General features: G+C 43.6%; 1 protein-coding gene and 1 pseudogene across 1 annotated transcript in view; one reads left to right on the forward strand and one right to left on the reverse strand.

The window, feature by feature from the left end:
• Znf16 (zinc finger protein 16) overlaps window positions 1-9,572 on the reverse strand; it is a 37,723-nt gene extending 28,151 nt beyond the window's left edge. Inside the window, 1 exon segment of the mRNA XM_013520116.1 lies at window positions 7,934-9,572. Within this exon segment, the coding sequence (XP_013375570.1) occupies window positions 7,934-9,480 (1,547 nt within the window). The 5' untranslated portion in view covers window positions 9,481-9,572.
• A 480-nt stretch (window positions 9,573-10,052) lies between these two features.
• The window catches only part of LOC102018363, a 13,799-nt pseudogene continuing 10,784 nt past the window's right edge, over window positions 10,053-13,067 (forward strand).

Genomic DNA, 13,067 nt, shown 5'->3' on the forward strand with positions numbered 1-13,067 from the left:
AAAAAAAAAAAAAAAAAAAAAAAAAAAAAAAAAAAAAAAAAAAAAAAAAGAGGCTTGAGAGAGAGCAAGGACAGGAGGATGGGCTGGAGGTGGGGCCAGTGTAATGAATTTTAAGTATAGTAAAGGGGTTGCATGGTTTGAATCCCACCTGAGCTATCAGGAGCACCCAGGCCTATCTGCCTGTCCAGGTGTGTGCACAAGAAGAGGAAGTGTGAGGCTTAATGCCACCAATGCCTTGGTCACTATCTGTAAGACCTGAAACTCAGGGTGGGATGAGGATCATCTTATTGAGGCATCTTATGCGGCCTGAGTGTAGACAGTCATCTGTGATCTTGATTTATATCAGTGATGGTGAACATTTTTAGAGCCTTCAATAAAGAACAGCTGGTTGTGATACATATGTCATAGGTTCACCATCCTTGATTTATAGTTTGGGTATCTGTGAGGCAAGAATTTCCCAGAGTTCTCTACCCAAAGGGTCAGTGGCCCAAGAATTTGTGAAAATGTGTAGTTGGGACTATTTGTTGGCCAGAAGCATCTGGTGTTAAGATGGTATCTGAAGTTTGGCCAAATGTGTTGAACAGGATATTCTGGTCAAGAAGCAGAAAGCAGCAGCTCCAATGTGAGCTCCATTACCATGAGAGTGGTGACAAATTTCTACTGCTGCTCACTCAGTTCATCCCGAGGCACTTCCCCGGTAGCCATGAAGTCTGGGAAGAAGAAAGCGACCTTTTAGGACTTTGACATTTGTCAAGGATGCAGGTAGAATATGCCAGAGGACCAAGGTGGCTCCAACCTGTAGCAAGAGCACCTGGTGGCCACGGTGAGCTCAGGTGCTGCTTCCATAACCCTGAGCACAGTGGACAACTGGGTGTGGTGGGCTGGAAGTTCAGGGTCTGTGAAAGCCTCATGTACCAGAAGCCAGAATGTGGCCAGCAACTACTGCCCCAGTGGCATATAGTGTGGGGATAAGGAAACAAGGTTCTTGCGCTAAAACCCTTTATGGCCAAACTGGATGACTGAGATCCCAGAAGGCATGAAAGGAGGTTGCTACAGCCTCTGCTATGAAGGAATCCTGGTGGGGTTCTACCATGGGTTCCTGTAGTGTTGCAATTTGAGAGTCCAGAGCCTTTTGTTGGAGGAGCCTGTCCAAGGTGGACCAACACACGGCAGGGTAAATGGACTTAAACACAATTTTTGAATGAGACGTTTTGTCTCTAGACCTCCAAAGATCTAAAAGCAGTAGGTGTCTTGTAGATCAACAGCTGTTTTTTAGTGTCAGCAAGAATAGTACTTGGCTTATCAAATTGTTCCCAGGAACTTGAGAGATGTGGTGGACCCAAGCCCTGCATGAGGCCTTTCCCTTGGGCAAGGTCTCTTACACTGCATGAGTGTCACCAATGCGTATCACTACTGTGCTCCTGGAGAAAGGTGGGTGCAGTTAAGATCTTACCTGTGAGGGCTGTGTTAAGTTGGGAAGGCTGTTAAGGCACCTATGGTCACTTGGGAAGGGTATATTATGTCCCTTCAGATGTGAAGACAAACAACAACTGCAAGTCATCGTGGAAGGCACAGAATAGAACCTGTCATCCAAATCTGTACGAACAATACACTTGCCAGTTGCCAGACAGAGGGAGTCAGTAGTTTCAGCAATAATGTTGCAGTAACCCACCTGCAAGGAGCATTTGTTCTTATCAGATTCAAAAACAGGTCAAACTGGCCCGGTAAAAGCAGTGGGGATAATCCCGTTCTTTAAATAGGTTTCATATAATAGATTCTAATTTTTGAAGGCTTTTTGAAAATTTATATTGGGCTATATTAACATTTTAGCTGAGGATGGGGAAGTGCTTGGGGTCTTATGTTGTCATGCCAACTTTTAAGTGCCAAAGACTAAGTTTTAATTTATTACTCACTGGTCAAGCTACTATGCTTTTGATGGAACATTTTAGGGCAATGGGCACTATGGTTGTGGGGAATTTAGGAAAAGCAATGATTCTGAGGATTAACGTGTGGCGGATCTATGTTGTTTTATATTCACTACCCCTGCTGTGAATACAAGGCATGTGGGTAAATCCAGTAGTAACACAGGTGTAACTCTAGTGGCATATACTGTATTAAGCTCATGAAGGGTTGCCAAGGTGCATTTCAGCAGATATTGACTCTGAGTTGCTGGAATCACAGGTATGTGCCAATGAACGTGGCCTTTCTGTTGTTATGTATGTAATAAACTCTTTTAGTAAATTCTGAGTTTCTCGTTGAGGTAAATTGTGGCCATTTCAGTTTTGCTTTTTCACTGCTATATCCAGGGTTTTTCCTTTCATCCTTTTTTTTGGGTGGGGGCGTGGTCAAAAGAAATTATCAAATCCAACTGGACAAAGGGAAAAGACAGGGGGTTACTTGCCAAAGCACTGCACTGGACTGTCCTCTATGGTGTGGAGGTTTAGCCAGTGGGTGAGAGGATAACAGGCTATGTGTGCTCTCAAAACTGGAGCTGTCAGGTTCCCCTGTAAGTTACTGCCTCAGGGAAAGTGCTGTGCTGAAGGTGAGGTGAAACAAGAGCTGAGCACAGATTTTTCTTGTGGCTTAGATGAGGAGGCAACTCATTCTGGCTCCAGCCCATGGAGCTGACTTGCCCTGCCACCTGAGTCAACTCTTCCACATTTTCTTCTGTTCACACCCCCACTTGCAACAGATAATCTTGCCTCCCCAACTTTGAAAACACAGGAGCTGAAACTTGTCACAGAAGGCCCTCTACTATACCTACATACTCTGTATCTGCCCATTTCCTTTTTCTAGTGCATCACAGTGAGTGCCTCTGTGTGTCCAAAACCAATCTCTCTCAGCTTGTGGAGGGAGGATTTTGTTCCTTCTTCCTCCCTTCACCTCTATCAGCTCCCCATTATCTCTGCCTGCCTTGACTGTGGAGATCCTCCCTACCAGGCTCCTGCCCCAAACTTCACAAAAGCAGGCCTCCCTGCAGTTGTTCCAATTCCTTTCTGCACAGAAATTTCCTTCTGCAGTGTGTGATGCAGTTGCCCCTCTTCCTGGCCACCTAGATCTCTGTTCCACAGGTGCCATGTTGCTTCTCTTCCTCCCCACTATGACTGCTCAGTGTTGGTGAGACTTGGGCCTGTCTTGAGTCCCCTTCCTCATTCTCTCCCTGAACTATCTCATACTTTCCCAGGGATTCATATTCCATTTTATATATTATTTTGGAGTTGATGAGAATCCAAAAAGGTCTCATGTATTCTAGGGAAGTGTTCTACCACTGAGCAACATATCTAACTTATTTAAAAGTATACCAGCAATTCTCAAACTTACATCTCTGTCCCAAATCTTTCCTTGAGGTCCAGGGTAACAGATCTTAACTTCTCCAGTTAAATTTTTATGGACACCTCAAACTTGACAGGCTCCAAAGATTTTAACCCCTGACCTTGACCTGCAGAGACCCATAATAGCCAAAGGAGCAGTCGCTGAATTGGGCAAATGCATTTGAGGCTAGTCTTGCTATTTCACAAAGTGGTCCTATTCCTGATGTGAGGGCTGTGAACCAGGCAGCAAATTTAGGGTAGCTATATCAGATCAGTACCTCATGATGTAGTTCAGCCTAGCTTTGTATTCACTATGTAGCCCAGGCTAGCCTCAAACTCACAGCAATCTTCCTTCCTTAGCTTCCTGAGTGTTGGGATTACAGGCATGCACCACCATGCATGGTTTATCTGGCACATTTAAAATGAATGAAATAGGGCTGGGGATATAGCTCAGCAGCACAAGTGCCTGCCTGGCAACTACAAGGTTCTGAGTTCAATTCCCGTACCAAAAAAAAAAAAAAAAAAAAAAAAAAGAGTGAAATAGACAGAAGAGAAAAAGAACTTGGAAGTTGTTCCTATCCATGCTCCACTGTCCTCAATGGCATAAAGTGGGTTTGCCTACAGCACTCCAATAAATTCCTCATCTAACTTCACACTACTTGAGTGGATGTCTTTATTTGCTACCAAACAAATGTTAAGATACTTGCTATTTAGAATAATCTGGACTAGTTCCTAAATTATTTCTATTCAAATTCTGACCAGGGTTGTACTGAACCAACTGGTAATTTAGGAAAAAGTTTCACTCTTAATATGTTAAGTGTGTCACCACGTGTGGTGGTGCCACACCTGTTACCCCTGCACTTGGTAGGCTGAGGCAAGAGGATCATCATGAGTTTGAGGCCAGCCTGGGGCTACACAGTGAGTTTAAGGGTTGCCTGAGCTATATACTAAGACCCTGTCTCACCTCCCACCCCCCCAGAAAAGATACTATGTGTCTATAAATGAATAAGACTTCACTATTTATGTCTGTTTTCTTAATTTCCCTTTGAAGAATTTTTATGTTTTAAAAATTGAGTCACTAACCTACAAGAAAGGAAACTGTCAAGGATATAGTAAACCACTAATATGGAACACAACAGAAACAAACCTACCCATTGTGAAAGAGAAAAAAAAGACAAAACCAAGACTCAAGTATCTTTTGAACATAGTCTTTTTGTTTTTTGAGACAAGGTCTCAGTCTGGGGTTCAGGCTGGCCCTAAACTCATTATGCAGCCCAGGATAGCTACAAACTCATGGTGATCCTTCTGCCTCAGCCTCACAAGTACCGTCTGGGATTACAGGTGGGTACCACCAAACCTGGCTTGACCATAGTATTTTCACTGTATTGCCACAAACCAAAGACTTGTAGACAATATGTTTTTACAGTGGTTATAGATTAGTAATTCTGAAACTACCTAGTAGTCTAAGACTGAGCAAAAATATTGAGTAAATATATTAAAGATAACAGGAATCATATTTCTATTTTTTTTTAAAAGGCTGGGTTGTTACAAATATGGGAAGAAGAGTAGAATAAGCTCCGTGGTGTGAACTGGAAGTAATGATTTTTAATATAGTGACAGGTATGGGAACTGCTACAAGATGATGTTTATGTGTACCACACACATGTTTTGTAGCTCTCTGCTGAAAGGCCCTAGAAGTTACAATCTTTGGTAAAAATGCACATATCCAACATTCAGATCTTGTTTTCCAAAACCTTCTCCACAAAAAAACAAAAACAAACCCAGGACTTCTTGGGAAAAGAACTTATTTCATAGCTGGGGGACGGAACATATAGGATGAGCTCAGAAAAGTTTGCTGTCCCAGACAGCAAAGGAAGTGCTAACAAATGAAGGATGTCAAAAGGACCAGAGAACAGCTAGAAGCACCCCCAATGGCCAAAAGTGGGACAATCTGAGGATCTCAATAAATGACAAAAGCAACAAACTGGAACCCATTGAACATATAGGAATCAGTGAGCCCATACCCATAAACAAATAAATGGAGAAGACAAATTTCTTCCTTTGGTATTGGCATTAGAAGCACAAATCCCTGACAGATCTAAATGGGGGTAAAAACGTGAAAAACAGGTTGTTTATACAGATTCCAAGTCTCTTTCCAGAAAATACTTAATTACAAAGGGGAAGATAGTAACTTCACAGTGCAGCAAGCAAATGATAGGGTAATATCACCTGAAAGAGACAAAAAAAAAAAAATCATGGACCTCAAGAACATGCTCTTTTCTGGTTTCTGCCAAAGTCATCAGGAAACACTGGACAAATACAAGAGAAAGAACATTCCACAAGGTAAATGGCCCACTGCTTCAAAAATGTCTGTCATGAAAGACAAAGACTGGACTATTCTGGGCAGAGTGACATGACAGCTACATATGTGTGATTGAAGACTGGCTTCTAGACCAGTGAAAAACATTTCTACTTGCTATAAGGGACATCACTGGGACAAGTGCCAAAACATTCATAAAGCTTGTAGATTATGAACACCATCATCATTGATTCTCTGACTTTGACAATACTGTGGCTGTAGAAGAGGTCCTTGCTGGAAAGCACATGCTGACATTCTAGGGAAAAGGCATCCCATGTGTAGCTCGGTCTTGGGGAAAAACTGTCTTTATTGAAGGGGAAAAGAGAAGAAAATAAACAAAAGAAATGTTAAGTGGGGAATCTGAGTGGAGGGAGGTGGATATTCTTGGTGGTACTACAAATTTTCTGAGCCAAATTATTTAAAAAGTTTAAAAAATCACCAAAATGCAGGTTATAGTGGAACCAGTCATTAATAACTACTCAAAAATTCACGAAATCTACTTCACACACCCTGGGAGCTCTCTGCTGCCTTTTCAGCACAGAATCCACAATCTGTACTTTATGCCTCCTTTGCTGCTGGCAGAGAACAAGCATTAATTCTGGTTCTGATACAGATGCACAAGATACTAAGTCAAAGCAGAGTCAACACTTATCTGCTGGCCTAGGTCCAGAGCAGAACAGCGAGATTTCCAAGTCTACAGCAGCTCCCAAGTAGAAGGGTAATTATATGGAACTGTTCTAGAATCTTAAGTTTGCCCCTAAGCCTACTTCTTTAGTTCTAGTGAGTTAGAAATTCTAATAGTCTCTGAATATACCTAACATAGATGGTTAAGTATGAGGTACAGTTTTAAAGTTGCCACCCACACCATGTCATTCACTCTTCACAAAACTGACTCTAATAAGAACTCAGTTCAGTGCTAGGTCTCATGTTCCTTGATAGAGCTTACAGTTTTCAGGGAAGGGTAGGGAAAGGTAGGGAAGCAGGGATCTTGTGTGGCTACAAGAACTGGTCAAGAATCACCCACTGTACATGTACAATCATTCCACAGCACAGAGCAGGCCTCTGGTCAGAAAATCCACCTCAACTCCGGTAAGAATTTGAGTCCCTGGGCAAAGCCTGGACCCAACAGCCACCTCTGATGACAGGGTAGCATCCTAAGGCTTGGTTGGCTTCTTCTGTAAAAGGGCAGAAAGTAAAGACTCTAGCTTTTTGGGCTATACGGCATCTATCACAACTTCTCAGTTCTGCTATGCAAAAGCTGCCATAGATATCTGTAAGCCAATGGCACAGCCACATCCTGCCAGAAATTAACTGACAGTGTGCTGGATCTGGCCTGTAGGTCCTGTGACGCTCCTAGACTGCAACCTGTTAGCTGGTGTCTGGGGGGTCTCTCTAGTGAGACATGTCAAACCTGTTTTCTTTTCCTTTTTTGCCAGTTCAGGAGCCAGGGGCACGTCTCCAGGAAAATGAGCATAGAGGTTACTGAGTTGGGTCCAGGGAAGGGTGCCTAGGAGATACTCCAAAAGTATCTGGTAATATATGTGTCTTGGAAAAGACTGAGCATGGAAGCTTATGGGCAAGAAAATAAGGTGGAGAGATGTCTCTGGAGGTCTGCATAGTGAGGTATATAGAACTGGAGCCTAGGACTTGAGTCATAGCAGAGCAATGAGGAAGCAGCAGATCTGACTGCAGATATACATAAAGGAAAGTAGGAGAGTGGGGAAGTCTTGGGTGCAAATAGTATGAAGGAGTCAGCAAGAAGTGGTAAGGAATTAGTGTATCACTTCGAGGGAGGCTGACAGACTAACCAGATGTTCCCTTTGATTTTATGAAAACAAAGTATCAACAACAGCCACCAACAGAAAATTTACTCTTTATGATTAATTGCCAAACAAAAGAATTACTGTGGTTATCTACAACCAAAGGTCACTTTTTGATAACTTTTAACCATAATAATAAACTCTATTCATGAGTATGCAGCCATCAAAATCTTTTCTTCCTAACAAATATGGTAACTTGCCACAAACTTTTAAAAAACAAAACAAAATACCTACAAAATATCATATGAGGTGGAGCAATGGCAGAGGGAGCGAGCCTGTCAAGGGTGACATTAAGGAGTGCTCCAGGTTCTGTGGTGGTTGGACGTGTGGAAGATGGTTGAGTGATCCTGGGTTTCAGGTCTGAGAAGGTATAGAGGCTGAGATAAGGGTTGGAGGAGTCTGAGAGGAGCCTGGCTTGATTTAACTCCTCCCAGCCCACAGACTACTCCCTAGTGTGAATCAACTGGTGTTTAATCAACTTTGACCGCTGGCTGAACGCTTTCCCACAAACAGTGCAGTCATAGGGCTTTACCCCACTGTGAATCCTCTGGTGCTGGATTAGGACCGAACGTTGACTGAAGGCTTTTCCACACTCGCTGCATTTGTACGGCCTCTCACCAGTGTGGATTATCTGATGCTGAATAAGGTGTGAGCTCTGGCTGAAGCCTTTACCACATTCAACACATGTGTAAGGCTTCTCCCCAGTGTGAACTTTTTGGTGGTGAATAAGATTTGAGCTTCGGTTGAAGGCTTTACCACACTGGTTACACTCATGGGGTTTCAAACCATTATGAATCCTCTGGTGCTGAATGAGAGTTGAGCTCTGGCTGAAAGTTTTTCCACACTCAGTACATTCATAGGGTTTCTCTCCAGTGTGGACTCGCTGGTGAAGGATGAGGTTGGAGCTACGACCAAAAGTCTTCCCGCACTCATGGCACTCGTAGGGCTTGTCACCAGTGTGCACTCCCTGATGCTGGATTAGAGCAGAACTGTGGCTGAAAGCCTTCCCACAGATGCTACATCCATACGGCTTCTCTCCCGTGTGGATTATCTGGTGCTTCCTGAGCACTGAACTGTAACTAAAGGCTTTTCCACATATGTTGCACACATGAGGCTTTTCTCCAGTGTGAATTCTCTGATGCTGAATAAGACTGGAACTCTGACTAAATGCTTTCCCACAGTCATTGCACTTGTAAGGTTTCTCTCCAGTGTGAACCCTGTGATGCTTAATGAGGTTTGAGACTCGACTGAAGGGTTTGCCACAATCGTTACATTCATAAGGTTTCTCTCCAGTGTGAACCCTCTGATGCTTTCTGAGGTGTGCACTCTGGCTGAAGGCCTTCCTGCACTCCCCACACTCAAAAGGCTTTTCCCCTGTGTGAATCCTGTGGTGCTTAATGAGGTTTGAGCTCCGCCGGAAGGCCTTCCCACATTTGTCACACACGTATGGTTTCTCCCCAGAATGGATTCTCTGATGTTGGATAAGGTTTGAGCTCCTCCTAAAAGCCTTTCCACACTCATTGCATTCATAGGGCTTCTCACTCATATGAGACTTTTGGTGCTTTTTAAGGCTTGAATTCTGGCTGTAGGCTTTCCCACATTCACTACACACATAAGGCCTCTCTCTGCTGTGATGAACCTGATGCCTAGCAAGGTCTGCACACCCACAGAAGGCTTTCCCACACTCACCACACTGGTAGGCTTTTACACTCACAAGAGATGGCTGATGGTTTTTAAGAACTGAGTTTTGGTTGAAGGATTTTCCACATTCATTACACATAAAGGACTTCTCTCTAGTGTTGGCTATCTGACGCTGAATAAAGTCAAGGTTTCCTCTGAAGGTTTTTCCACACCCATTACATATGAATGGGCTTTCACTTATGGGAACACTCTCATGGTCAGTTAGGTCCTCACTGTGCTGGAAGGCATCAAGGCCACATGTGTCATACAGACGTGGTCTCTCTTCTATAGGGACTCCCTGATATGCCATCAGGCTTGGGCTCAGATTGAAGCTTTGGCCAAAATTATGACAATCCAGACCTTTCTCCCTTAAGGGATCCTGAAGAAGCACTGTCACTAGTGTGAAGACCCCCTTCTGGTGGAAGGGCTGTACCAGGCTCTCACCTCCAGGGACCTTCCAATCCTTTTCTATTATGTCCTTACAGAGTTCTCCAAACTCAGGCACCTGGGAAACATCATTTGCACAGTTTTCTGATATTTCTGCCTGTGATTTCAAATCCTCAGAAACATTTTCCTTCAGACAACACTCTTTGTCTTCAGTCCTGGTACCACAATCTGAAACAATAAATACCCAGTCATAGAAGGAATTGCTGTGACAGAACAACAGAACATATAGACAAGTCCGCAGGGCCGTTGGCTTCACCTTCTGCAGAGGAAGTATGCGGAACAGGGAACCCACCATAGGTAGTAGTCTAGATCTTGCAAAGGAACTAGAGAGCGGTATGGCAGAGCTCCCAGGTACTAATGCTACATAGAAGCTGAAGAGCAAAAACAATCCACCCTCCCCAGGATTCCACATTCCAGAGATGCACCTGTAGCTAGACTGTCGGGTCAGGCCAAGATACTGGGTGCCCCCAGTTCCTTTTCCTGTCATACTTGGAGCAATTCCTGTTGGCTCTACCTGAAAATATGCCCCCAAATCCATGTCCTTCTCACTCCTCCCACCCATACAAGGAAACCCCACATGCTGTTACATTATTACATATTTAACCCCTTTTCCTTCTCAACATTGTAAGGTGTAAGCCTCTTAGGCCTATCTTTTTTCTCTCAGTACCAGCTAATGATGTTCTGGTTTGGTCTTAACATTCAACAATATGAAGAGGCAGAGCCCTGCTACAGGTAAGAGAAGCCCATTTTTCTTCAGAGAAGCACAGACAGTTATGAGGCAGGCTGTTGACACTCCTGCTGACCTCTGCTCCAACACACCTCACTGACCCTTCACTGATTACTGAACATATGTACCAGTCTCCTCCTCTTCTTACCTGTCCCTGCTATCTCCTGCACTGCAGAGAGACTCCCTGAAACATGTCAGAAAGGACCCTTGTTGAGTTACAGTCACTAATGCTCAGTGATAGAGGACATTCTTCAAATGCTCTTGTTGCCTTCCTTGAGTCTGTCATGCCCATGTCTCACTTTCTTAGTATCCCTCCCTATGACATGTAGAACTGCTTCCAAGTCTAGACACATTCATTCCCAGCAGCTGCCCATGATGTCAACTTCAGATTCAACCTGGCCATGTGCTCAGCCCTCACAGATTCAGCTCCTTTTCCTGTTGCACCAGTTTCTCTTGATGTTACATGCACTGTTTACTGACACCTGTGGCTCAGATGCAATGTGGTTGTGCCTCAAATAACAATGCCCACATCCCCAGAGGTGCCTTGGCTCAACGGTGCATTTAGGATATGTGATATTCACACGATACTCAGTAGGAATAGAGGAAATGGTGAAGGGTACAGGGACAGTTAAGGTCTGGATGGGAGTCCACAGCCCTGCCGGCTATGGCCTGGAGCTTGCTGTACGTTCCCCCTCCTGCCAAGTCACCAGTCTGAAAGCCCCTTGGCCTCTTCTGGCTGAGTAGAAGGAACCGAATAGGGAAGGATGAAGGGCTGGCACAACACAGACAGCAATTAGTACAGCTTTTCTGTACAAGCTGGAAACAATGTATTTGACACTTTGTGGCTGCATGGTCTCTGCCAAGTGAGTTTTTGTTGCTGTTTTAAAATATCCCTTTAAAAACCCTCAGTATCAGTTTTAATTCACAGGACATATGAAACAGTCTGTTACCTGAATTTGGTGACCACTCACTGAGATGTCATCAGAGTGCACAAGAGGTGTGTGGCAATGGGGAAATGATTTTCTAGCCCGAGTCACTGGGCACAGCTTAGATGAGTCTTTCACAGAGATAGTGCTCAAAACTGATTTCTGTAAGTGAGAATGCTAGATCACTTTTGGACTTAAAATAAATCTGATGTAATTAATCTTAGCAACCTAAGAAACAATAAAAAATGGTAAAAGTTCTTCTCTGGAAAAGATACACAAAATCAGAAGTAAGATCTCCCTTTAGGAAAAATCTTTAAAATGTCAGTAAAATTTGGGATTAAAAGCAAAAGAAAAGATCTGAGCAAACGGCTGCCTGCACTATACTCACTATACTGAAACTCAGCTCTTCCAGAGCAAAAGACAAAGCATTTCTCTTGAGAGGAAACATTTATGATCAGTAGCTTCCAGGTACTGTATGCGGCTAGAGTCCCTCATCACAACAGCATCCCCGTGGCCTTGTGTGACCATGACCAATAAGCTACTATGGAGATGCAGTAGCAACCTTAGCGCCTTGGCCAGGTTGTCTCCGTGCAGACCCCAAGAGGAAGCTCACACTCAAGTGGGAAATCCATCAGTTATCTACCTCTTGCAGTGACTTGTTTCCCTTTAATAATTTATACATAAAATTCACTTACATAATTCTTCTACAGTGAACAGTTCACAATACTGTATAACCACCACTTATATTTTCTAAAACATTTCCATTGCTCTAGAGTAAAATCCCGCACAGCCAGGCATGCAGACATGTCCTGTGCCCAGAGTCCCAGCTACTTGAGAGAATGAATTAGGACTGCCTGACTCCAGGAATTTGAGGGCAGTCTGGGCAACACAGCAATATCCTAACTCCATACACCTCCAAAACTCTACTCAGTAAGCAGTCAGTCCCTATCTTCTCCTCACTCCAGCTCCTGGAAACCACCTACTTCTACTCTGTGCCTATTGATCTGTCTATTCTGGGTATTTCATATGATAGAACCATACAAAATATGACCTTTTATGTCTGATTTTCACTTGGGATGTTCTGAAGGTTCATCCATGTTGTAGCATGCTTCAGTATGTTTCTTTTTATGGCTGAATTATATTCCATGCATACTACAATCTATCCATGGACAGCTGAGTTGTTTGCATCTTTTGGTTATTGTAAATAGTGTTGCTATGAACACGATGTATACACACAGATTCTCCTTGATTTATGATGGGTTATATGCTGATAAATCCATTTGGAGGAATCCAGGTCAACATGATCACAGTTATCTTGGTTGTCATTGCCATTCTGCCCACTAGATGATCCTGACACATATCCCAAACCAAAGGACAGTCATTAAGATAGTCATCGGAACATGTTGTGCTAGCTAAACTAGCTAAACTGATGCTGAACATTTTAAGTTTTTTGCAGAAAGGCCAGGTAAGCTGGGTGTGGTGATACATGCCTGTAATCCCAGCACTTTGGTAGGCTGAGGCAGGAGGGTTGCCATGAGTTCAAGGCCGGCCTCAACTACATAGTAGGACACTGTCTGAAAAATACCAAACCATGCTGAGCGTGGTGATGCACACCTATAATCCCAGCACTAAAGAAGCTAAGGCAGGAGGATCACTGCAAGTTCAAGGCCAGCCTGGGCTACAAAGTGAGTACAAGGCCAGCCTGAACTATAAAGTAAAACCCTGTATCAAAAAGAAAAAACAAGGCTCAGTGGCACAGTGCCTGCCTGGCAAGTGCGAGACCCTGAGTCCAATATT

This window comes from Chinchilla lanigera, unplaced genomic scaffold, assembly GCF_000276665.1.
Source record: "Chinchilla lanigera isolate Chin_1 unplaced genomic scaffold, ChiLan1.0 scaffold00053, whole genome shotgun sequence".
NCBI lineage: Eukaryota > Metazoa > Chordata > Mammalia > Rodentia > Chinchillidae > Chinchilla > Chinchilla lanigera.